The sequence below is a fragment of the Rutilus rutilus genome (assembly GCF_951802725.1).
Source record: "Rutilus rutilus genome assembly, chromosome: 10".
NCBI classification, from domain to species: Eukaryota; Metazoa; Chordata; class Actinopteri; order Cypriniformes; family Leuciscidae; genus Rutilus; species Rutilus rutilus.
Genome location: NC_140215.1, coordinates 12534590 through 12561988, shown reverse-complemented (window position 1 = coordinate 12561988; position 27399 = coordinate 12534590). Strand labels below are relative to the sequence as shown.

At 36.4% G+C, this 27399-nt stretch overlaps 2 protein-coding genes and 1 long non-coding RNA gene across 7 annotated transcripts; 1 reads left to right on the top strand and 2 right to left on the bottom strand.

Moving 5' to 3' along the window:
• The first annotated feature begins 322 nt into the window (after window positions 1–322).
• Window positions 323–9727, top strand: LOC311297965. Its single transcript, XR_014628898.1, has 3 exons — window positions 323–426; window positions 1404–1461; window positions 9624–9727. It is a non-coding gene; the product is annotated as an uncharacterized lncRNA (long non-coding RNA).
• Window positions 2707–20768, bottom strand: LOC311297964 (immunoglobulin-like domain containing receptor 2). Of its 4 annotated transcripts, XM_084420478.1 has the most exons (10): window positions 20626–20768; window positions 17174–17503; window positions 15611–15730; window positions 9742–9798; window positions 8724–8870; window positions 8462–8626; window positions 7365–7478; window positions 6491–6689; window positions 4566–5226; window positions 2707–3333 (listed from the first exon to the last, which is right to left on the bottom strand). In XM_084420478.1, the coding sequence occupies exons 1-10, from the start codon at window positions 20669–20671 to the stop codon at window positions 3298–3300; spliced, it is 1875 nt and encodes a 624-aa protein (XP_084276604.1). In that variant the 5' UTR covers window positions 20672–20768; the 3' UTR covers window positions 2707–3297. The 4 variants fall into 4 exon arrangements, with proteins under 4 accessions (XP_084276604.1, XP_084276606.1, XP_084276605.1 ...); XM_084420480.1 differs by lacking the exon at window positions 7365–7478; XM_084420479.1 differs by lacking the exon at window positions 9742–9798.
• A 443-nt stretch (window positions 20769–21211) lies between these two features.
• Window positions 21212–26545, bottom strand: gpa33b (glycoprotein A33 (transmembrane), paralog b). 2 transcript variants are annotated; one of them, XM_084420838.1, is made up of 8 exons: window positions 26349–26545; window positions 25500–25666; window positions 25159–25375; window positions 24865–25029; window positions 24661–24777; window positions 22632–22743; window positions 21919–22509; window positions 21212–21709 (listed from the first exon to the last, which is right to left on the bottom strand). In XM_084420838.1, the coding sequence occupies exons 1-8, from the start codon at window positions 26392–26394 to the stop codon at window positions 21703–21705; spliced, it is 1422 nt and encodes a 473-aa protein (XP_084276964.1). In that variant the 5' UTR covers window positions 26395–26545; the 3' UTR covers window positions 21212–21702. The 2 variants fall into 2 exon arrangements, with proteins under 2 accessions (XP_084276964.1, XP_084276963.1); XM_084420837.1 differs by having other exon boundaries at window positions 21212–22509.
• Window positions 26546–27399: the final 854 nt, after the last annotated feature.

Sequence of the window (27399 nt, the reverse complement as noted above, 5' to 3'; positions counted from 1 at the left end):
ACGATGACGTCACAAACTCCACCCATCAACAGGTGCATAAACACCGAGAAAAACCAAGTTAGGCCATTTTATTCTATTAATGGTGATTCATTAGTGATTATTGTTGATTACGAAATCAAATTCTTGTTTTTCACATTGATATTATTCTTAATATGTGTGTCATCGCTCAAAATGAAAGGTCTGTTTCATCGTTTACTTTATTCGGTAGAATGAAACAAATATTTGTTGGTATCATTTTTCACATTTAACCACCAGGGGGCGTAACTTGATGGAAGATTAGACTGTTTTCCCAATGTTTTATTTTTGTAGTGACGAACCAGCTGAAAAGTACCCTTATCCCTGTGAAACCAGCCAACAGACAAGCCTGTCTATATGTGGAGGAGACCAGCAAACCAGTTCAGACCAGCTTAGACTGGGTGATTAAAGGTAAACTAATTCCAGCTCTAAGATCTGAATAAGTTGTGTTCATTCAACTACTGTAAAATGCCACACATTTATTATTAATATGGCGATTTGCGACGTTTTTGGTAACTATAAACTGCCTAAACATCTTATTGGCAGTGATTTTTTTTTACATTTTTAATTATTAATCGTTAATAATAATAATTAATAAATAAAACTTTAAACTATCAACTATAGCTCAATGTATGAGTGTTGGAAAAGATACTGAGATCTGAGCATAAAGTTTGACCACTAAACACCTGTGAGTGCTCGTATCAGATTGTTTCCTGGTATTGTAATCTCATCCTGTAAAGAAGCATCCTTTCCTTTACTGTGTCCTGTCTAGTTTCCTGCTTGGCCTTGATTTTGTATTAGTGAGGAAAATGTCTTATTTGTTTTCCTATGTATGTTGAACCAAGAGCAAAGAAGTGAGTATCCATGCCCTGATATAGATGAAAAGGAACAGGGATATTTTCTCAAGAAAGGTTATCTTAATAATAATAATAATAATAAAAAATAAAATAAAAACAGAGAGCAAGTGTTCATAGGTAAAAAAAAACAAGACCCCACTATTTTGGTGTCCACATCAAATAAAATTTTATACATAAAAAAACATATTAAATTCAAGTGTCAACTTTCATGTTTTAAATAACTTTTGCGAAAATAAAATGTCAAAATACAGGTGAGCTAATGTTCCAAAGTGTAAAAATGTCATTTAGTGTAATGGTCCGCACTTGGATTTTACCACTACGTCTTTAATTAAACGTTGAATACCATACATTTGTTTTCTAAGCATTTTCAAATAAGTGTTGGCTGTGTTATTTTAAAATGACTATGTCTTATTGGGTTTTATTTTAAGTTATGAAATAACCAGGGGAATTTTGTCCCAAATATGTTGTTTGTTAGAGCAGTGTAAAAGGATCAAGAAGCCATTCTGAAATAATAATTAAAAAATGTTATAGTCAACAGGCTGTGACATCATCAAAAGACACCCTGAAGATCCTTTGGCACTGCTGAAAAGTAAGTTTATTGCTCTTAAATATTTGATAATTTCACCTTTTCATTGTGTTAACCTAAACCACTTGTCATTCAGTGAAAATCCGGAAAAAAAAGAGAAAAAATTCATTCGGTGTATTGCAAATTCTCTCTTACACCACAGTGTCATCCATTACACTCAATGACAATATCACTGTATTGACGATTTTAGCATCTTATTTATATTACAGATGAATGAGGAATACTAGGCACTGACAAATATGCGTTCAATTTAATTATTATTTAATGGTATTTTTGTATTGTTTAATTTCTGTTATTGATTTATTTTAGATGCCCATTATCAGAGAGAGCTGTAAAAAGCCAAAAAGTAAATGCAGACCCAGTAGCTTGGGCAGCAATTTTAGTAAGAAAATGAGAAAGGTATTGAGGATTGCAACTGTCAGAATAATAGCTTACTAATATTTCTGGAGAGAGTTATTTCTGAAAGTTCAAGAGAGGCCATTTAGGGGATTCTCCATCCAAAATACCATCCTGGTAATGTTATTTATTGGCAAACAGAAAGTATTCATAAATATAGCTGCAAGGAGTCATTTTTGGAGCTAAGCAAGTCAGAAACAAAGTCACAAGCTAAGCATGGAAGGGAGCATCAGAACAGTAGAATAAAATGCTTATTGGTTTTCAACAGTGGTTTCTGACATCATTTACTCGTGAATATTATTAAAACTAATTTAATGATGCAGACTATTACTAACAACATTGCAATTATAGGAACAATGACAATATTCTCTTCCTGTTTGGCAAAATGTCATTAAGAGTAACAAACCGTGATAATTCAGCTTAACAGATATATTTATGTAAAAATGAAACAATATACTTATTCTGACCTGAACTTTTTAAAATATACAAAACAATATAAATTTTATTATATTTTAAATGATTTTTACTTCCTTACAAAAACTTCAAGTGGGTAAAACCTAGTGGTTTGAAGGATAGTGGCAGTGTAAAGATATATATATATATATATTAAAAAAAAATACATTTAATTAGTATTTGGGGCTGCACTGTGATCCTAAAATAAGTGTCATCAAAGTCGTCATTTGTCATCAAATTATTTTTGTTTGAATAAAAATGTAATATTTTTTGGTATATAAACTATTGTTTACTCTGAATAACATTTGGAGTCTTCTGTAAAATCATGGTAAAAAATGTATGAGTAATTTTCTTTTGCTCAGAAAAATAAATAAAAATAAACAGGACACATTCAAATGTATGGGATGGGGGGGGACAAAATGTAAAGCTGTATTACACTTATTTTTTAATGCTTTCGTTTTTGACCCTCATATCAAAATTATTTTAAAACCATGGAATACAAATAAATGGCACATTATAAAAAGCACAAACATACATGCTTCCCTTGAGAGTCAGCCAACTGATGAACACTGACACACATGTATAGTACAGTGCAAAAAAACGCCATATTGAAATGTCAGAGACAGTGTCCCATTACAGTACTGAAGATATACAAAATACAAAGGAATGTTTAGAACACTTGAATATCATCTGAACCATTTTAAAGTCATTTTTAACATAACTTTAGTGCAGCGGCAGTCTCGAGGACTAATGAAGAAAGTAGGTCATAATTAAGCAATATAGAAAAACAGACTCACACACAAACACACACACACACACACACACACACTACGTTCATGCCCGTGACCAGCAAAAGTTCTTAATCTCTTCATGTCTGTGTGATCATGCATAAAATGTGTCTTGCTGACTGATTGATGCTTAGTGTCTGGGGCATTTCTCTTCAGCTTGATGGTGATGTTATTAGTATGATGTCAGCTCAGTCTGAGGACGTCACACAATTAGAGAGTCTCTGCTTAGATGAGTGGTCTGTTAAAAAACACCAAGAGCCACACATTAGACACCCATTAGCATGGCGCGTTTGCAGATGCGTTGTTAGTGTGCCAGTGTAATGCAGTACTTACAGCCCATTAGAGTTAGTGACGCCATTTATGGCACATGCAGGCAAACAGAACAAACACATAAACCCTGCCCTTAGAAATCAAACTTTTTGATGATTCAAAGCAGACTTGCATACATTCTTGTAAAGAATATGATTTACATTTTAGCATACACAACATAACATACTGTACAATTAAAATCATTTCATATTCTCTGAGACACTCTTTGGAAAATAAATGACATAAAAAAAATAAAAAAAAATAAAAAATCTAGGCTGCAGTAGACGTCTAATCTGTGGAAGTATGTTTCTTCAGATTTAAAAATAGGTAACTGTAATTTGCAAAAGGTAATTGTGAGATAAAATAAGAAATAGTCACATTGTGAGATATAAAGTCATGATTTTTAAATATAGCCTAGTCACAATTGCAAGAAATAAAGTTTTATTTCTAAATTCTTTTATTAATATACACTACTGTTCAAAAGTTTGGTTCGGTAAGATTTTTGAAAGTTTTTGAAAGAAGTCTCTTAGGCTCACCAAGGCTACATTTATTTGATAAAAAACCACAGTGTAAACTGTAATATTGTGAAATATTATTGCAATTAAAAATAACTGTTTTCTATTTTAATATAGTTTAAAATGTAATTTATTCCTGAGGTGGCAACGCTGAATTTTCAGCAGCCATTACTCCAGTTCTTTTTAACAGTAATTCAAAACTGTAAGTCTGAAATAGGAAATTCTGTTTCAAATATCAAAACAGGTAGCTACAAAATAAACTTCATAATTTTACCCGTCAGTCTAGTAGCTCCCTAAAATATGAAACTGTAAGAACTAGTCTTATATGTAAATGTAATTTTTGCCCTTTTATTGCAGAGAATTGGATTGAGAGATGTTGCATGATTTTCTGAAACTGATGTTGGGACTCTTAGAATTTTCAGATTATGTATATGAATGAATCATTCATGGCTGGTGAGCTGAGATGTTTTTTTGACAATATACAGCTTGTTTTCAAGGATAGAACACTTATTTGTGCTCTTTAACATTTGGGACTTTACATTTCATATTAATGGAATCTCAAACATCTCTTCTTTTTAGGCTTGGAGAAAGTTTATTCCACCCTTTAATGTACAGAAACCAGGGCAGACCGTTATAAGTAACTCACCAGTTTCTTGGGTTTGTCCCTGTCCTCCCTGCGCTCCTGTAGCGTATGGGACAGTCCTTGAGCCGGGCGTGTGTATGAAAAAGGGCGCATGCCGGGATCAGCAGTCCTGTACCGTTCTCTCCCTATAAGCTCTTCAGTTCTAAACCTCTCCACCTCCATCTCAGAGTACGGTGGTAAAGGTTCATCCTCCTCGGGGCGGTTGCTAGGTGATCTGCTTTGGTAACAGTCACTGCTCTTCTTGGAACTGCCTTTTGAGGGAGTGTCGCTGTCATCATCAGCCCTCCCACCCCGCTCTCTGTGGCCCCTAGCCTTGCGCTCCAGTAGAGTGTTCAGGTAGGTATCGTCATACGACCTCTGACGAGCAACATAGCGCTCACTGCCGCCTGCGTCACGTCTTTTTGGTGGGGAAGGTGGCGAGCCTCGACGACGCCAGTTGTTATCGTCATCCTCACGAGAATATCGTGGCCCGTCTCTGTATGACGTGGGATGGTCCCGCGACCTCGGAGCCATTTCAAAGTCTCGCTGAGGTCCACGAAAATCACCTCTTCGTCGACCGTGTGGGCCATACGAAATGGCAAACTCTTCCAGCTCATCTAGTGACCCCGTGCGCCCCCTGCCGTCAAAGGCTTTGCGTGGCAGGTGCTCAGAGCGACAGTTCCACCTGCACAAACAATCATGATGTTATTAGTGCACACATATACAGTAAAGACCCGATATACTCACGGCGAAGTTCTTTTTCGTACTTCGCTTAGGGGTAAATAAGGGAACAATTCTGAGAGCGGCATATAAGTGAATATGTAAATATGTGCTGCGCACTTTCAACAATAAAATAAACGACAGAGATGACAGCGGGGAGAAAACAGCTGTTAAGCAAGCGTCTGATCATAGTGATGAGGATAAGTTTGCACAAGCTCTGCAATTTGGCACTCCAGTCAAGTTAGTTCACTTTATATACCACTTTATACTATGTATTGCTTTAGTAAGTAAGCAGATTATTAACAGTATTGAAAATGAGAAAAAAAAAAATTCAATTAGAATTACAACTTCATTTTCTACTATAAAGCGGCTCTCCAATGTGTTCATGTTTTTACTCGCGGACGTCTGACTTCGACAGACTGAACAGAAGAAATTAACCCGGAGAAGATTACCACGTCAAAGAAGGCGGAGCCTCAGCGCACACCTACCTATTACATAATCGCCATGGACCAATATTAGCTCGAGGGTGTTTACCAACCGAAGCAAACTTTTCTGGCAAGCTGTTTCGAACTCCCAAAACGAACTCCAAACAAACTTATTTTTGCCATGATTTTGTTCAAAATGACGTCACAACAGTTCGATTTCACTCAAAGTATTTCGGGGCCTTAAAAATCCAAAAGTTTGAGGTTGCTACGATTTTTGAAAAAAGTATTTTACCCTCATCAACGCTGAATTTATTTGATTAAAAATACAGTAAAAATAGTAATAATGTAACAATTTAAAATATTTTCATTTTTAAAATGTAATTTATTCCTGCGATGGTAAAGCTGAATTTTCAGCATCATTGCTCCAGTCTTCAGTATCACATGATCCTTTAGAAATCACTCTAATAGGCTGATTTGGAGCTCAAGAAACATTTCTTGTTATTATCAGTGTTGAAAACGGTTGTGCTGCTTAATATTTTTGTGGAATCCGCAATAAAAAAAAAAATATTCAGGATTCTTTGCATGGAAAGTAAAAAAAAAAAAAAAGCTTTTATTTGAAATAGAAATCTTTTGTAACACTGAAAATGTCTTTACTGTCACTTTTGATCAATTTAATGTGTCCACAGACCACCTAACACCCTCTTGTGTCTCCAATTTGAAAATCCCTGTGCTAAATTATTAGGTCACACACACGCACGCACACACACACACACACACACACACACACACACTCACACATTGTACCTGTTGTCATGCTCATCCAGTGAGTGATTGCTCTGATAATGTGAGGGACGGAGCCCATGGCCAATCGATGCTGCTCGGAGACGCGCCTCATCAATGTGGTCACTGATGGGTGGTAGAGCCTTCCTCTGGACCTGCCGATAGGTCTGTCTGAAGTCTACGTCACCATCATGCAGAGAGCTCAGTTCTGATATGCTGCCAGCTGTCGACACAATGACATCATTATGTTCTGCTTTTCTTTTACGATAACACTCACATAAATAACACAAATCTATTGCCATTGTCTATAGCCTGTGGCAGAAGATCTTTATACGGCAGAAATTATGTACTCGGTTAGAATATTATGAATTTTGATCAAGAAGCATGCACAATCACAGATTTATTTTAAAGGGATGGTTCATCTAAAAATGAAAAATATGCCATTATTTACTAATGCTCATGCCGTTCAAATCGTATGACTTTCTTTCTTCTATGGAACACAATCAAATGTTTTTTTTGGTTTTTTTTTTACATCTTTTAAGATATCTTCTCTTGTGTTCCACAGAAGATAAAAATCGTACAGGTTTGGAACAAGATGAAGGTAAGTAAATGATTTTTTTCAGATTTTCCATTTTTTGGGTGAACTATCCCATGAATGTAAAAGGCAGGTCCATGGGTGAGTTTAGATTGGAAACGATCATTATTTTTGCACTTTGATTTAGTGCCGCTAATGTTGCATAAACTACACATATGACCTTTAAAAGGACAGTGATGATGACATGAATATGTCAGTTGACCACTGTTACATAGCTTTTCACTGACTCAACTTTAAAATGAAAATTCAGCCTTCCTTTTTCACACACAAACACAGAAACATGCTGACTGCATACAGGCTTACATGGATGACAGGCCCCCTTGGTAGGGTGGAAATGCGCCAGGTCCCTCTCTACGTAGTACACAACCTTCATAGCATCCTGACACTGACTGGCCTGGAGTCGATAGCCACTGCGCTCTGTGGACACACACATGACCTGTGTGTTGCTACTGTGTCCATATTATCACACATACTGTGCATAATTTAAGGTTAAAACACGCACACGATACTTAGTTAAGCCTTTACAGGAGCAAGCAAACAATTTTAGAATATTGCGTATGCGTACTGTATTTGCAATTATTAGATTTCGGGGCAAGTTCATTAAACTGATCCATTTGAGCCTGCTGTAGCACAAAACCCTGTCTTATTCACGTACCACCTGCAAATCAATCCAACTCGTATAACTTCATAAATTGAAGGAATTAAAAAGTAAAACTGTAAATAAATCATTTAAATTGAGAAATAAACTGTGAATAAAAATGTTTTCCTATCCATAAAATTATATGTTAAACCGATAGTTAATTATAACAATAAATTAATAGATTAGTAAAAACCTTTAAATTCAACTTCTTAACTGTAAACCATTTGTGAATTGCGACCAAGTTTAAAATGCCATCCACACATGAGAAGAACCATAGACTTTTAATGAACCAATTCCCCTTCAGTGTTTGCCACTCAGCTGAGGGGAAAATGTTTTACTTGTTGATACTACACACACACAGTGTGAAACCATTCACCAATCCCATAGACAAAACAACTACTTCCTTCGCAATGCCAGCTAGCTTGTTCCACTTTCAGCATCTTCAAAACTTAAGATTCTACTTCCAAGTCTTTGTCTACTGTTGTTAGCTCATGTTCACTCATACCCAAATACAGCAAACACTCTCATCTCATCCAACCACAATTCCTTCCAATTTTAAATACCGTAGCCTGTTTTTTAATATGAAGACGAAGGTTACAGTACCAGCTGAAGAGGATGTTAGTTGAGTTTGATTTGAGTTAGATGATGCAGACAAAAGTTGTTCAATCAAATGCAGATGCATTTTCACTAGACAGGCATTAGAGAGATGTGTTTAAAGAAAAAGCAAAGACTTTACACATGCTGTTGCATTTTCACTTACGTCCCGCTATGTTGTTTTGTACTGAAGAAGGCACTATAGACAACTTGGGTTCAATGATGGATGGAGCGGCTGGAGGGACCACAGGAACACCAGGAACGTAGTAAGGTTGATACATAGCAATCTGAGGAGGTTGGCCACTCTTTGCCATCTTCCCTGCTTCATATACTGAGAAGGCAAAAGTGAATGTTTTTATTTTATTTATTTTTTAGGTTGTGAATACGAACAATGCGTGTAGTATGCATGTGTGTGTTTGTGTACTCACAGTGTTTTGGACAGCAACATGTATCAGGACAGCAGCAACAGCGTACATAACAACAGCAGGAGTGAGGGCAACACTGGCACCAGCAGATCCCAACCAACAACAGGAAGAGAACGCTACCAAGGACGACAGCTCCCACAAACACCCACTCTATAAGGGAGACAAGAAAGACTCATCAGGAAACTTGGTTTCCGTGACACAAGCAGATCCTAAAGGAAGTGCTGTCCTAAAATCATTTTTTACCCACAGGATGTGAAGTCTCTGATCATGACCAACCACAAGGGAGAGTGTGAATGATGCAGAACCTCTTATCTGGACTTTCTACAGGGCTAATGATGAATTTCCTCTGGGTGTGGTGTTAAAATTCCAACGGCATACATTACAGACCTTTTTCTTAACACAGATACTTTACGTTCTCAAGAATGTTCGTATTCATGTCTCTGAGCACTTATGGCATATGGGAGGATCAAGACATGAAATAAATAAAAAAGATCAAAGTAACATTTTTGGATGTTCATGAATTAACACCATGATACCAGAGCTGGGTATCAATACAAAAATTCTCAATTAGATTCGATATTTAAGTTATAATATCTATTTTGCTTACACATTTATTACTAAAGTGAAACTTGATGTTTCTGATCTGTGGCGTATCCATCAGACTGATTCAAACGGTAACCCCTTTCAACAGAGTTCTTGAGTCTTTTTGAACGGTTCATTAAAAGGAATGGCTCATAAGAGTCATTTGTTCGTGAATCGGAAAAATAACAGTCATGTGATTAAGTTACTTAAAGGTATGCAGTAATATAATGCATTACGTCATGCATATATGTATAATGTACAGTAATGTCATGCTAAACTGATTGTGTCCGGAAATTTAGAATTATCATTTGTTGTTTTCAGAGGGAACAGATCAGAGTTTGCTGATTGTAGCAGAGGATAAAGCAGATTAACTGAAAAGGACCTGTGTGAGAGCACTCACTGAAAAGGAAAGGGGAAGAAAGAGGTATGGCAGGCGTACCTGGCATAATCTCCAAATCAAACTCAGGCAAGATGTCATCCAGCACACCTGTCCTACCTGGAGAAGGGAGAAGATCAGATGTGAACAGCAGCAGTGGGCAGCAGGTGAAAGTTCAAAGTTTAGAGTTGTGGGTAAAGGCTTGTGTGTGTGTGTTATTATGGAAAAAGTTACACTGTTAGTGGCTGTGGATTAATCAAAAGTGTAAGTTGAAAGCTGATTTGATAACTTTGATCTGTGGTTTTAAACATGATTGGCCTTTTAGTCAGTTCAGACTAAATCAAGTACAATGTCTGATATTTTACTCAAGAATACAAAAGTATAAGTCTGCATGTATATAACAATACATTCAATTTTGTTACTTCATACCTTTGATTATTATTATTCTGTAATATTAAAAAACTACTAATAAAGAATGCATAGCTGTGTCCAAATATTTGATTGGTAGTGTATGTGCATAGGTGTGTATGTGTGTGTTTGTGTTTGTTTGCAGGAAAAGGTTTGCCAAGGAAAAGGTGAAAGGTCAACATCCTCTGTGGATGAGTAACTAACTTTAGGCCAGTGCTGTGTTTCTGTAGTGGTTACTGGCTGTAATGATATGTTGACATGTTTCTGGTTCCCAGGGCTTATGCTAATGTAGATGTGTACTTTCGTTCAGTATTTATATTTGGCCTGCCTGAGCACAGATCAGGTTCACTAATGTGCACGAATGGAGAGAGTGGGAAAGAGATGAGGTAGAGGGGGGTTTCAGTGGGGGAGACAGTGGAGGAATATGGGAGACTAATTAATTACACAGCCTCATTAACCATCTTGAAAGGGGACAACGGTACGTCATCACCATGGAGACAGTGTTGGCATTGTATGGAATTAAAAGGTGTCCCAGAGCACTGTCCAATTACCTTCAACAAAGATCTTCCCTAAGAGCGAAATGAAGGGGTGGCCTTACATGTACTGTCGATTTTACACTGAGAATACTTTGTCAATGGCTGGCACACTGCCAACAATAAAGAGCATTCTCACCATCTAAACTGGCCTCAATGTTTAGCGTAAAACCTGAAATGTTATGTCTGAATGCAATTCATAATGCAACAAGTGTGCAGGAGACCGGATCTTTTCTGTTAAAGTTAGCATGAAATGAAAATTCAACCAATCTATTTTCTAAATGCATGTTATTAATATGTTTAATTTCTTTTTTATTTTGACCTTGTGATTTATTTATTTTTTATCAAAATGTCCTAACTTACAAATCTCCATCTTCTCTCTGGTGACATATTCTGGACATCTCCAATCATTTTAGTCCGCTTAAAACCCACCCCTATCTTACAATCGACCACAAGCTTGCATTCAGATCCGCCTCCATCCAATCAACAACCGAACAATTTTTTTTCCCAATAATCCATTTCACTTGGATGCACGTCACAATACGGAAGAAAAGATCTGTCGCTATTTCATCACGACTTTAAATTTGGTGAACACAGACGTATTTTACAAGTCTTAACAAAAAGCTGCAAGTCTTTAAACTGAATGAGAGGGTGTTGTAAACAAATCTGCCCACTGTCAGAGCAGATTTATCCCTGAGTGACAGGAAGTGCTTAGCTGGCAGACAGGAAGAGGAAAAATAATATCCACCTCCATCTCCTCTACTCCTCCGTTACAGTCATTAAACCAAGCGTAACTTGAGAGTATAGGGGACCTCATGAAGAGACGTAAAAACATGAAGAGAGAGACAGGCAAGCTCCGTGTAGTATAGATTGCAAGTTATTATCAGACTTAAAGGGATAGTTCACCCAAAAATGAAAATTCTGTTATTGTTTCAAATCTGTATGACTTTTTGTTCTGTGGAACACAAAACAGGATATTTTATTTTGGTCCATAAAATGGAAGTCCATGGGGCCCAAAACAACAGTGATCCCCAATGAATTAGTAATATTTTTCAAAATGTAATCTTTTGTGATTTACAGAAGAAAGGTGAACTATCCCTTTTTTGAAATACACCCTACAACCAATTGTGTTCTGTAACACTTTTATGTCGACTGGGAGAAAATGAATTAAGAGCAAGTTTGGTCCAAGGGAATACTTAACTCCAAGGGCCAGATTTACTAACAGCGCCAGCACAAACCCTCTTTTGGCGTTAAAAAACTACTGTCAGGATTTACTTAAGACATGCAGTGAAACATTAGCACTGAAAAGGTGTTGACACAGTTATTTTTGAGGCTGACCTTATTGCATATGTATTTGTAGGAGTTTCCCTTTCAGACACAAAATTTATGGTTGGAGACTATTTAAATGAATCACACAACGCAATCTACCAAGAGCAGTGCAAATTAGGTACATGCTTTTTTGGGGCATTAAATAATGCGTTTGTGCTAGTCAATTTACTGGTATTTGCACCATTATTTAACACCCCCAAAAAATTATGTCTTAAACCAGACGCTAATTCGCACGTCGTCAGTAGATCAAGTGCAGAACTTTCCACTCCCATCGACGATTTTATGGGATTGCACCCTGTTTGGTAAATTTGGCCCCAAAATGTCACATGAAACTCAACGGTTTAGATTAACCAATTTTTTTTCACAGTAATTTGTTGTATTACCTATAAAAAATTAGGGCATTTGCTTAGGTAAGCTAACAAATTTCTTTGGTAAAAAGTGCGTTATTATTGTAAACAGCAGAGTTTTGTTTTACATTTTGATTTCACAGTAAAACTGTATTGATTCTTTCACCTGTATTGATAGCACAGTAAATCTCTGAATACGGTATTGTAATTTACTGGTAATTACAGTGCAATTCCTAATTCTAAGAAGTGTTGCTTTTCTTAGCATGCATCACTAAGAACTAGGGTTGCAAAATTCTGGGAATTTTCAAAGATGGAAACTTTCCATGGGAATTAATGGGAATTTAAGGGAATTAACAGGAATTTATGGGAATAAACGGGAATAAACTGGGAATTTTCAAATTTGAAGGTTGGCTCTTCATAGGGAACTTAAATATAGTTGAGGAAAGTATATTTTAGCATAATCTTGACTAAAACAAACAGATGCCATTCAAATACACTTGAATATCCATGCCATTCCTCAATCACATGCATATAGTACACTGCTTGCTGCATGGCTATTGAGACCACAACCCTAACCCTAACCCTAACCCTAACCCCCTACTGGCACTGTGCATGCCCTCCATCACATGTACAGAAGCCCAAAGCACAAGACTATTGAGGGCACACATTTGAGCCTGTGGACTAAACAAAGTGAAGTAAGTTTTGATGATATTATGGGGAAATATATTTATTAAATGTTTAAATTGCAAATATCACATACAAATGTATTCATCTAGTAGATAGTAAGCTGATAAGTTAGGTGCTAAATAAGCTAGCATAACTATTTACCACATAAGTCGGGCTGGGCGGTATGACGGTATATATCGTTACCGCGGAAGAAAATGTCAACCGTAACAGATTTTTTTATTCCGTGTATACCGCAACATGTAAATAAGTAGGCGTGGTTAACTCACGTGCAGCGTGCGTGAGACTGAGACACTGATATTTGTCAAAGAAACATGAAGAAAGACCAAGAGGATCCACAAAAGGAATTATGTTTTCAAAATTAACGTGATATTTTCGGGGGGGAAGGCGCAGAAGTCAACTAGAGCAGTGCAGCACACTGAAAGTTTAGAGAGCCTTTGCTCTTGCTCGCAAGGGGGCTTACTTGACAACAAGTTCATATATCAATATTCTAACGAATAGAAATAACCTTAAATAATCTATCTATCCGTCTCTTATGTGTACAGTTACTTTCAGAGTGGACGCGCAAGCGGTTGCCGTGGTAATGAATATTTCCTAAATTCCCCAGCTTAACTTCCCATGGAAATTTACCGGAAACTTTCCGGAAATTTACCGGAAATTTTCCGCCCCTTTGCAACCCTACTAAGAACCAAGAGCTAAACAGTAAGTAAAATATGACTGTGAAAATATGAAATTGGGAGTGTCTGGTTCAAAGTCAAACATTATACTCTCCATTTTATAAACCAATTAAATCTTGATTACTCATAGGGCAGGAGAGACTTCCTCCACTTCTTAGCGCCTACATAACACTCTCGTTGATCCTCCTGTGTAAGCTCTAACCCTCTCATGTTATTTTTCTCTTCACCGCACAGGACTGTTCTGGAGGCCCTGGCGTCCTCTGGCCCCTGAAACCCCCTTCGTTCCCATGGAAACGGCTTAAGAAGTGGCTTATATTGCTCATGTCGATAACGGCCAGTTATTTACTCTTTGTCTGGCATGAGGCGTCTGACTTTGCTTTGTCCAGCTGAAACAGAAATAACTTATTCTGTTGGGGTCCGTCCCACAGCACCAAACAAATTGTTTCCCTCCGCAGTGATCCTGTCCAGGACGTGTAAAATATGTGAGGTTGTCCTGGTCTGCCAGGGCACAAATGAACAATAGCTTCTCTTATTAAGGATCTGAGCCATGTTGAGAAGCATGCACCGTTCAGTTGTTGCCATGGTAGCGCTTGTAAGTGCACTCAGGAATTCAGTGAGGGATTGGCATTACCAATTATTTAGATACAACAACCAAGCATCCACACACAAAAGTAAACACTTTTGGAAAGCAAGGTCTTAGAGAGCATGCCACTTTTTCATTGAGAATTCTATAAATAAATCACATGTATTGGGAGTCCCTAAAACACAGCGTTAACCATTTAATTTAGGGTACAATTTTCACTATTAACTAGTTGCTTATTAGCATGCATATTACTAGGATATTGGCTATTTATTAGTACTTATAAAGCACATATTAATGCCTTATTGACCATATTTTACATCCCTTAATCCTACCCAATACCTAAACTTAACAACTACCTTACTAACTATTAATAAGCAGTAATTAGGAGTTTATTGAGGCAAAAGTCTTAGTTAATAATTAGTTAATAGTGAGAATTGGACCCTAATCTAAAGTGTGACCAGCATTCACTGACACTATTTCCAAGCATTTTTAACAGTTTAGACTTTTTGAAAACCATGTTATACTCATCTAACAAAATATGTTCCCATTAAGTTCCCAAAAACTTTCTTTCTGAACTTTCTTTCTTGGTTATGCAAACGTTAAGGGAACATTATCATTTTGCAGACATAATGGGAACGTTATTGTAATGCTAGCGGGAACAAAACAGATCGAGCAGATCTATGTGCAGGGTTTACAGAATTCTGAACAAACAAACAAAACATAAACTGAGACTAAGAACTAAGGAACACAACAAGCGAGGAAACACGAGGAACAGAAGAACGCAAACCATCTACATGTAACAGCAAACATCGACTAACAAGGGTAACAAGCTAACAAGACACACCTGGGAACAATTATGGAATTAATCAACATGAAAAACTACAAACATGGCATAAGAAACAAGAAACACAGTCCTGACAGTTACTTTTGAATGTTCTCTTAATTTTTTTCTAAAAAAGCGTTAGGCGAACATATAAATGTTTTTGAGCTAAATCTCTGAGAACATTGCATGAAAGACCATGCGGATAACTTTGAACAAATGTTTTATTAACATTACTGGAAAAGTATGAATGTGTACGTACGTATGTGTGTCTATAAGCGTGTATATGTATATATGTTTACATGATAACCTGTTGACTTCCCTGGACTCAAGGATCTCTTTAATATAGTGCTAGTACTATCCGATTATGGAAACCGGTTTTATTTTTTCTTAAATGTGATTTTGAAAACATTTCCATGTAAATACCCTGTGTTGACTGTTAGTCTTAGTTCTAAAAAGTTATATAAAAATAAAGTATAAAAACAACATTACTGGAAGAACGTTTTTTCACAACTTCAAGAGAATCTAGCTTAAGTACTCATGAGACTCACCCTGCACCAGTAGCTCCACCTGGTCTTCATTTTTCCCTTCCAGATCATCAGCAATGGTCACCTTACAGAAATACACACCGCTGTCGCCCCACTGAAGCTGTCCGATGTGCAGATCTGCTTCTGAAAAGGCCAGAAAATATTATACTCATGTTATTAAACCAAAGTTCAAAAATGTATTTAGTTTTAATATTTTTCGGTTTTGGTTTACATCGTAACATTGTCAGTTGCGCAGTTTGTTTGATCTGAATTACATAAGTCACTTTTAGCACTTTTTATTCAGTGAGGACAACACATCATTCATACACATTATCTATCTGTTATATTTTGTCAGAACAATCATAGTCTTTGTTCGAGAGGTGACTGGAGGAGGGCGAGCTTTAAAGTCTAAAGTCAGACGAGAGGGTGTTTGCGTTTGATAAGGAAAGCCGTGGGGGTGTTTTGTGAGGCCTTTATGAGGTCCATCCCCCTGGTCATTGTGCGACCTAGAAAAAAAAACAGCCCTATTTAAGGAACAGGAAAACACAGCACAATTGGCTGGGCGTCCTAGGGAGACAGTGGGTTTACACACAAAATTGCAGACTTGAGCGTATAGAGGAGGCTCAAAATGTAATAATAATATAACGATGATTTTATTACACAGTGGCCTCAAGAAGTATTTGGACCATTAAGCCACAAGTATCATTTTATGAAGTCATTGCATTAAAAAGAAGTGGCATCTGAAAACAAATTATGCTAGACTTTTTCTCAGAACTGATGTCATTTTGCAACTGATCCCAAGGCCATGTTTGTAGATGTATGATGTCAGTTAAGTTCACACTGGTGCCCAAGAAGAGTAACCCCATGTGTAGTTTATCACATCAACTACACTACCACAAACTGTTTTCAACATTGATAATACCTTATATAGCATATTACAATCACTTCTGAAGGATCATGTGACAGGAAAGACATTTTAAAATAAATTGTAATAATATTTCACAATATTACTATACTTTTACTTATTTGTATTAAAATAAATGGAGCCTTGGTGAGTATAAGATCATTCTTTCAACAACATTTGTACCCAACCCAAACTTATGAACAGCCGTGTTTTAAACCTATCAAACTTAACTATCAGGCATGCTTGAGCTGTCTTCTTTTCCACTTAGTTTTTTTTTTTCTAATGCAATGAAATGTATAAATTTTTAAGTGTAACTTAGATTTGTATATGTAATTATGCCAGCATTACTTGATTACATGATGTTATTTAATTGACTATTAAAGTTGCCAACCTGTTGACCTTTTTACCATTTTGTGTTTGACACTAACCTGTTGAATTGTCTAGTTAATAAATGACCATGGAAGTCCCCTTTGTGAGTCATTAAGTTTGAAATTTCACTTTCCAACTGACTAATGCTGTCATTTTATTGCGCCACTTATTGATCTGTAAAAACTATAAACGTTTATAAGGTTATGATCATATTCATGACAATATTCTGCCTTGTATTTGACAGAACTTAACCTCTAATCAAGCTAAACAACTTCCATCAAAAAAGTGCAGTTATAAGACAACAAATACATTACTGTTAATGATGGAGATATCTCTTCCTTTGTAGTGTTCTGCTAAGGTCATGGAAGCTCCCTGTCCTGAGGCCACGACGCGGACCGTGCGGCCCTTGTCAGAGCAGTCCAGATGAGACGTAGCTCCCAGGTCAGATACGCGGACCCCCAGGGACTCAGGAAAGGTGAAGGAATCCCGAGTGCGGTCTGTACAGTAAGACTTGTACCACCACTGTACCACTGCGGTTTGAGTGGAGTGAGTGGTGTAATGACACGGAAGAACAATGGAGGAGAACAGCATGGCAAACTTCTTCTCATCTTTCACAATCACCTGTACACCATTACAACTTTGCACTGTGCCAAAAAGAGAGAGAAAGAGGTTTATAGTGAGGAAAAAAAAACATCATTATTGAATGACAGCAACACAATTACATTTAAGGCTATAGTATACACTAAACACCCTTTGCCTAGATTGTTTGCCCTGGTTTGGATTATGGACACTAGTAGTCAAAGCTAGTCAATGAAAGTCAGAACCAGTCTGCACATTTCACAGAAAACCGTGTCCATGATGGGCACAGACTTTAATATTTTAGCTTCAGAGGAGGATATCAAACGTTTGTTATTTTGAGCCAGTTTTTATAACACTTTTTTTTTCCGTTTGTCATGCATGTCATAATAACAAGGTGCATGTGTGAGTTTGTATTGTTCAGTATGACTTAAAAAGATCCTCAGTGTATAATGGCAGGTTTATTTCTGAAACCACTTATAATGTCAGCATATTTGTTTTGCAAATAGAACTGTTGTGACAGTTAGAAGAAAAACTTATAGAAACACAACATTTCTGGCACATCTAAATGCAATGCAGAACCCTGTTTTGTGTGATTTTTAATAAAGACAAAAACTATGCCAGAACTATGCAAATGTTGGTTTATAGTTACTAATAAATATGATATTTGTTTTGTAATAACTTGGGTAACAGTACTGAAGGTTGAGCTTGATGAAAATAAAGTCAACACTACAATTTGGGTAAAACATTGAGAAATGTAATATTAAGTAATTAGTTATTTAAAATGATTTTCTTGTCTTCCTGTCGTATACAGTAATTTTATTCAATTAGTGTCACAATTATAATACATTTTTATGTTTTGTATATTCAAATTAGCTAATTGTTACAAAAAAGTTTTAGATTGAAAATAATTTTAACAAGATTATGACACTTTTTCATTTTCATTGTTGCATACAGTCAAAAATGAGATGATAAAATCACCATATTAAGTGGTTGACAATGGGTGTTTAAAAGAAGCTGCTTTTGTTGTAGGTTCATTTTGTACTAGGGTAATCTTTCATAATTCTTATCAACAACAAACTGTGTTTTTGGTGCCTCGAATGCATACAACAATGAGAGACAAAACTGCATCCTTTCCTTTTTGTGGAATTTAGTGGATCAGCAAACACACCCATGAGCAAAGAGAGTAATGCAAATTCCAAGATACAGTGAGCTTTCAGCGGCAACTGTAATGACTACTGACCTGTTCATGATTAGTATTATGGTGTTTGAGTCTAATGGTACGTTTCATAGTGTCAGAGACAGGCATGTGTTCATTACCCAAAGCCCTTTTTTAGACTAGGCCTAACTAACCAGAGCATCAAAAAAACACTGATTTTGCTCACTGCCTCTTTTCGAGAATGCTTAGTCACTCCATTCCAAAGGGAATCAGCTAGAAGATTACAAGGTGAGATGACCTGAAAACAACCCTAAAAACATCTGGATCCAGTCAGTCAGCATTTGAGTGTGTGTGTGTGTGTGTGTGTGTGTCTAAGCATGAAAGAGTGTATTTGTCCAGCCGTGTGTGGGAGATTATGGAACAGAAAGCTGGACAAAATCGGAGAAGTGCCCGAGAGGAGGATCTGCTAGTGTGAAAAACAGAGAGAGAGAGAGAATGAAAGAGAAGTGTGAGTAAAGAAAGTTAAATTCCATGCTATGCAGGGGGCGCATAGAGGTGGGGGCTGTAGTTTTTTGCAGAGACGTCACAGTCTGTAGCTCTGACTGTTTGGGGTGGAACCTAAATATTCTGAGAAAACTCTTATGAAAGATCAAGTTTAGTGCAAGTAGAGCAGAGGTCTCTCCCACAAACACAGAGACACCCTAATTCTCGTCAAAGGGTGGAGCACACCGCATAAAAATATTCAACTGCGAGTCATCACAGATGTCTGGATGAGATCTACACTCATTCATTGTTGCCTTAGAGGAAACAGAGCAACTTCCTGAGCATTTTCCAACTGTACTTTACAATGATCATGTTGCTGAGGGAAATGTAGGCGAGAATTCTTGATTACATTCATTAATACTCAGTTCAGTTGTAGATGGGGTCCTCCTTTTGTCCTCCCTTTTGCCTGTTTGACTCATTGTTTGGCATTTATGGTGAACCCCCACCCACTAAGACTCAGAGCAGGAGGGGGATGTTGAGTTCCCACCAATAAGATAAACTCATTGACTCAGTCTTCCATGAACACCCAATTAGGTTACAGAGATTTAAACCAAGCCGTTAGTAGCAGGAAACTTTACTTGATTGTATGTTAATGAGCTGCTGATGCTAACTAAACCATTATAAGGAGGTGTATATGTATTACATATTATTGCAAGTAGTATTCAACAGTTCAACAGCTCAAAACAACTTATCTCTACAATGTTTATGCAAATTCACACATAGCCTACACTGTCTACTGAGAGGGATTTTTAAAAGTGTAGTTTTAGTTCACAAAGTTGGCCACTAACCTGCTCATAAAACAACCATCATATATTGTGTTGTCTCAGTTGCATCCACCCTTCAAGAACTGATACAATGCAGCTGCACTCCCTGACACACATTCCAGCAGCACTTCCCACAATTATTCTCTCCCACAACAACAACTTTGGGATGTGAAAAAGTTTCAAATGTTCATCACACTATCTGGGCTGGTACAATCTTGAGCTGTGAAGTCTTTTAAATTTATATACTATTATTTACTTATATAAAATCATACGTGTATGTATGTATGTATGTATGCATGTATGTATGTATATATACATACAGCCATTCTATAATCATCAGTAATCAATATAATAAAGATTATTGTTGAGCAAATGTAGGCTTTTTTTTTTTTACTTAAATCAGTCATTTAGGCTATTTTATTATTTTAGTCTAAGTTTTTTGCTTTTAGTTTTGAATATAACACTTATTTTACAATAAAAAGTGCCCAACAGACTGTCATTAAAAATAAATAAAAAAAAGTTAATAAAATTAGTAAATTATAAAATGTTTTGTCAGGTGTAAATGTAAATGGATTATAGTAAAAACCGTCGCGAGGACCCGTGACCAATCTAAAAATAAAGCCGGGCTCAAGGTTCTCTAAGCTCTCAACCTGTTGCTTTAGTTGTCTGTCTCAGTTTTCTATTTCTATATCATGACCAAAAGGAAAACATATTAATAACTTACGTGAACATAGTATGAATAGAATCCAGGAACCGTGTAACAAAACCATGATCCAGTTTAGTGCGGATAATATTGCAGCTATCTAGTCCATCTTCTCCCGGACTGTTATTCGCTTGTTTCATCTCTGTCTGCTCTGCGCTGGTTAGAATGAGCGGACTGTACCACTTTACTAAAGGGGGAATAAACTGTGAAAATTGCAACTAAAACCAATATATGCAAAACGGCTGTTGAGATGAAAATGTAATTTGATAAAAAAAATATATATATATATATTTAAGTTGTCAAAGAACTATCAGAAACTACTTTAAATAACAGCCACCGACACGGTCTCCCCATCTTCTAAAGTGGATGCGTCTTTCAGAAAAATACTGCGATAGGCCTATATTGCATTCAACGTAAAAAGTATAGGGCTGTAACTTAAGGAGACTTCAAGTGTGATTTGTTTGGGGGAAAACGCTTCTTATTTGTTAGCTGAAATAATTTAGAGTTATTTCTTGTTACAAAGACATGTCTTGTTAAAAAATAAATTAACAGTCAACATTTAATATTTTAAAATCATTTATTATTTAGAATGTGACAAGCAGGTGTGTAACATTAATTAGTTCTAGACATTTTTATAAATTCCAACATTGTGCTGTAAAATTACAGAAAAAGAGGTCATAATCAGCTCTTAAAACAGCTCATAAAAATTATGCAGAATTATAAGGAATGCAAATTATATGATTATAATTAAGTAGGGCCTATTTTATTGGATTAAAAAAAACATAAACATATACATAACATGCCAGGTTAAAAAGCTTTTTCCATTCTTATAACAATATAGAAATGTACAAAAAAGTGGAGAGATGTCACCGACCGTCCTTAAGCACCATTCTGAACACCTGCTCAAAAAATGACTGAACAAATGCATGATTCAGAAGAATAAAAATATGATTTTGCCTAATTACTTTAGCTGATAGACTTAAAAAAAAAAAAAAAAAAACTATATGCTGTACATAAAATACTATTACAATCCTGTAAAATAAAACAAAAAAGTAAATAAAAAAGGATAATTCGTTGAGATCAGAAGAATCAGATGCATTAGCCACTGCAGGGATAAAGCACAATTTTATTTGATTATCAACACAGGAAAAAACTGTAGAGGTCTTGGCTCACTGCCATCCTCCTTGTAGCAAAATTTTGATGGCTGTCATAATAAATCAATGTTTCCTCACATACTGATTATCATACTGAGCTTAATGATTTTATCCATAGCGATCTCTATAGTCATCATACCGATCTCTGCGATCATCATACCTATCTCTGAGGTCATCGCGGCTACCTCTGCGATCATCGTACCGATCTCTGAGGTCATCGCGGCTACCTCTGCGATCATCATAGCGATCTTTGAGGTCATCACGGCTACCTCTGCGATCATCATAGCGTTCTCTGAGGTCATCACGATCTCTGAGGTCATCACGGCTACCTCTGCGATCATCATAGCGATCTTTGAGGTCATCACGGCTACCTCTGCGATCATCATAGCGATCTCTGAGGTCATCACGATCTCTGAGGTCATCACGGCTACCTTTGCGGTCATCATAGCGGTCTCTGAGGTCATCACGGCTACCTTTGCGGTCATCATAGCGGTCTCTGAGGTCATCACGGCTACCTTTGCGGTCATCATAGCGGTCTCTGAGGTCATCACGGCTACCTTTGCGATTATCATAGCGAACGCTGAGGTCATCAGGGCTATCTTTGCGGTCATCATGGCGGTCACTGAGGTCATCACGACCACCTCCATTGTCATCACTTCGAGCTTTGACAGTTCTCTCTTCAGTGATGTGCGCATTCCCTTCCTCAATATATTCTATTTGTGATGTTTCATGGTATTCCACCACTGGAGTTCTGAGGCAATAAATAAACACAGATTAATAATATATAAAAAATACTTAATAAAAACCTAATTAATAAAAGCTTAATAAAAGCTTCCAGAGGATAAATGGCGACCTATTCCACTTGACTCTTACTCTTTTGATTTCTGTTTCCGTTTGCGGACACAGCAGATGATGATTATTATAAGCACTGCAGCTCCAGCAATACAACCAGCAACAATGCCTATTGTGGCAAGATTCATAGAGGCTGTAAAAACAGAAATATATGGAAATTACAATTTAGCAAATTAAGCTGAAAGTTTCTGAGGTCAATATTTCATGCATTAAAGGTGGCATATCATGAAAATCTGATTTTTTTTTCGTGTTTAAGAGCTATAATTGGTTCCCCGGTGCATCTACCAACCCAGAAAACGTGAAAAGTGTCAACCCAGCAACTTTGTTTTGGTAAGCCTTTCTCTGCAAGCATGTCAAAAAAATAGGCCAATCAGATTTCGCTCCCCTTCTGAGGTAGAAACGGGATATTATAATAACCGACAATTAATCTGCAAGTTTCCACCTACGGCGATGCCATTTGGTTTTCGCAAGTAACAACAGTGTAACCAGTTCTAATGCAATGGGAAAAGTTCGAGCAAAGCATGCAAACTGTTCTGTCGTTGGCTGCACAGACGAGCACAGAACACTATTTAGAGTCCCAGCTTCAGAGGAGACAAGAGAGCAGTGGATTTATTTTATTTTCAACGGAAATCCCCCAGAAACTGATGAATCAATGTAACTCCACAACAACTACATAAATGTATCCACTAACCATTCAGAAAGGTCCAGGTGCAGTCTAAAAGTTGCAACCTCTTACTGAGTCTCTCTCTTCCTAAGGCTGCACTCCACTACTGGTTATTTCTGAGATTTTGGATGACTGAGATTCGTATGTTTTGTTATTGTATCCGAACTAAGCTAATGTAAAGGATCGGCCGTCTTCTTCATTTGCATTTAAAGGGACACACACAAAAACAGCTCTTTTTTTGCTCACACCGAAAAATTGGCAATTTTGACAAGCTATAATAAATGATCTGGGGGGTATTTTGAGCTGAATCAATCTGGGGACACCATAGATTTATATTAAATCTTGTGAAAAGGGGCATATTATGTCACCTTTAATCTCAGTAAATTACCATAAAACTGTCGGATTTACTTTTCTGATCAACCTTATTGCTAAGCAACAGTGTTTTATTTTTTACTGTAAAAGAGTTAGTTCACACAAAAATAAGAGTTTTGTCATTAATTACTCACCCTCATGTCGTTCCAAACAATTTTGTATGTATTTGTACAATGTGAATTGTATAGAAATATATATGATTTTTAAGAAAAACATGAGCGTGAAGGTCCGCCTCTAACCCCACCCATGAACCTAACCATCAAGCTGGGCCGCAATAAGATTGTACGAAAGTGTACAAATTTGACCAAACAAAGTTACAAATTTTCATGAGAATAACATGTTGGAATAACATAACAATGAGGAGTCTAGTCTATACATAACAGATTAGGTCAATTGTCAATGTCATGTTGACAATCAGATAATTGGATCATTATTGCTGTGATTATTATGTTAGCATGTTATATGTTTGACAATAGTTCTTCTAACCCTAACTGATGCAGTGTGTAGCTTTTCATTTCTTAAACAACCATGACCTCATGGTCTTCCTACATCGTGGTCATATTCCAGGATGACAATGTCAAGATGTATCAGTCTCAAATTGTGAAAGCTGGTTGGGAGGGAGCATGAAGAATCATTCTCACACATGAATTGGCACCTCTGAGTCCAGACCTTAAATTCATTGAAAGTCTTTGGGATGTGCTGGAGGAGACTTTACAGAGTGCTCGACTCTTGCATTGTAGATACAAGATCTTGTATTGTGTGAATTCTTGCATCTCTTACACCAAAATATTGATGCACCTCTTAATTAAATAAATGTTGTTTGATCACACAATACAAGATCTTGTATTGACAATGCAAGACTCAAGCACTCTCCACTCAAGTGTACTCCAGCACATGGTACAGTAATCTGGTACAATAATCAAAACATGGTAAAATAATCTGAATAAAATTAATCTGGAAAGTAAACACTCATATACATTTAAAAAGAAAGCAGGCAAATGTGGCAATACTCACATGGCACTACAGACAATGTCATGTTACATTTGGCTGATCCGACCTTATTGGTTGACAGGCAGATATAGTAACCTGATGTCTCCAAGGACACATTGAACAAAGCCAGAACTCCATCCTCTGTTACACAAAATCATGTGTAAACTTTAGCGTTTAATGACAAAAAAAGTTATTAATCTAATCTACTGAAAGTGGGACAAAACTTACTTTCAGTGGTTTTAAGAGGAAATGGTTTTGGGGCATTTTTGACATCATATCTCTCCCATTTGTATGTAGGTGATGGCGAGCCCTCCTCAGACACACAGGTTAGGCTAATATTTTGTCCATATTCTGCTGTGCCTACTACCTTACAAACAGGCTGTGATGGTGCAACTATAAGACAAATGTAGATATTCATTCAACGTTTTTAAAAAGGATTCCACTTGCCATGTATAGTTATATGGAATTTTTATTTTGAGATGTTATTAAGTTAGAAGTTTGACAAATTGCCAGAGATCTTACCCTGAACCAAAAGAAAAGTAGAGTCAGCTGGTTTTCCCTCAATGTCTCCAGGAATCTGAACAAAACATTGAATTCTTCTGCTTTCTTTAAGAGTGACTTGTTTTAGTGTCAGTTTTGATGTTTTTGCATCAAGGCTAGAGTCTATCATGGCTTTGCCTTCATACTGTGGTCCAATGTCTACTCTGCGAGTATTGGAGTAATAGCTACCAAAAATTACCTATTAGGGCCAAAACAAAGAACCAATTATTCATTAATAAACAGTCATTGTTTTTACACTTATCATGGTTAGTGGTGTTTTGGTAGACAGTTGAAGTTTATCAATGTCAATTTTTTAGGCTTACCTTGTCTCCAGGTGTCTCATCAGAATGACCACTCCATGTTATAATGATAAGCTCGTTTTCTGGATTTTCAGGTTTAATATTACATGTAAGGGTGACATCATCACCCCTGGCAACCTCCACAGAAGCTTCACTCATTGTCACTTCCAGTCCAAATGTAGTCGACATCACTATGAGGCAAAAAAGAGAACTTTGTGAATATCACACAATGAAATTAAAAAGTCATTTTAAAACCTCAGAATTCAAGCATGGAATAATGTTTAAAATGCAGAATTCCCAAATAATATTTCACTCAACTTTAAGAAACATGAAACAGAATTCAAGATCAGATCTGAAAATATTTAGTAAAATTCCTTGTATTTCTACATTTGAAAATCAATCTCATTTACAGTATCACAAATCTACATCACAACTTAAGTTTATCAGTAAACTTCATCAGCTATACATTTGGTGTGATTACATTACTATACATTCTGCTAAAATAGGAACTTATTATTAATACAATTTCTTCATTTAATTATTTAATATGAAATCATTACTGATTTTAAGAATGCTTAAGTCCACCTTATTTGTAAACTGTCTACTGATGCTTTGTATTATGTCTAAGAGTCTATTATGATATTGGATGAATGAAACAAGAAGTAGCTAAAAATTCGCCATTTTGTAGCCCTGGTGAAAACCTTAACAGCATTATTACTTGAAAACATATATTAAATTAAATTTAAGTGTCACATGTTGAATAACTGACAAGAAAACAAATCATTTTGGACCCACACTGTTAATCTAACATATAATGTCATTGATTTGATCTTGCTGTACTCAATATAAACGTCATGAAAGTGACCACCTCACCTGATGTTAAATATAGGCTGCAAAAAATCAACTTCCAGTTGGTCATTTTGTCGCTGTCCAGCCACACTCCAATAGATGGTGTTTTGGGGAATTTGAGAAATATGTATGTATATTTCTCATATATCCTTATCTCATGGCTTCCTGTGAACTCCTGAAACAGTTTTACTTCGGCAATCGGCACCTGTGTCGACCACACCTTTATTGCACTTTGGACCCTTTCCTCTTACTCAAAGTTTTACAAGTTAGGTTGCAACAAAATGGCAGATGTGATGTCATATTAATAAATAGTGGAAGTCATTGCTGGGAAATGAACTGACATACATGGGGTAGGGGTTGTTAAATAGCTGCCAGTAAGGGACAAATTGAACGAATTAAATATTAGTTCTTGAATTTTATTCTGGATGATTTGTATACAATATCACTTGATAAAACGTAAGTTTTACATACATAGGGCACACTCACTAACAAGCTTTACTTGTGTTCATGTCAGTATAATATTAATAATATCGTAATGTTTCCGTCTTTCGAAAAACCAATCTAATATTGTTGGTCTAACCTCAAAAAAGCTGGATGTGCATTACAGCTGTGGTGTATTGCCATATCTGACCAGCAGATGGTAGTAAATGAAGCATAATTGAAATTACAGGCACATTTACAAGAACTATTGATCTTTACCAGACGCCATGCTGACAAAAACTGCTTATCTGTGCTAGTTAACAGACTTGTTCTCACTCTTTCCATATAGACTATTCCATTTAAGAACTTTATTGTTTTTGGATCATTTTGTGCACAAAATTGCACAGAAAACGTTTTTTTTTTTTTTAGTCAAAGGGTCTGTTATATTTGGTATATATCTGAAGAAGTGGTCATTGCATCTTTTGGTCTTTCAGTATGTTATACAGAACTGTATTTGTTATTATATTATTTTATTATATATTAACTTACAACATGTAGGCTACACAGTCAGTCTATTTACAAATAGTTGAATAATACAGTTTTTATAAAATATCTGAGTTTTTTTTTTAAACTGGAATTTAATTTCCAGTTATCA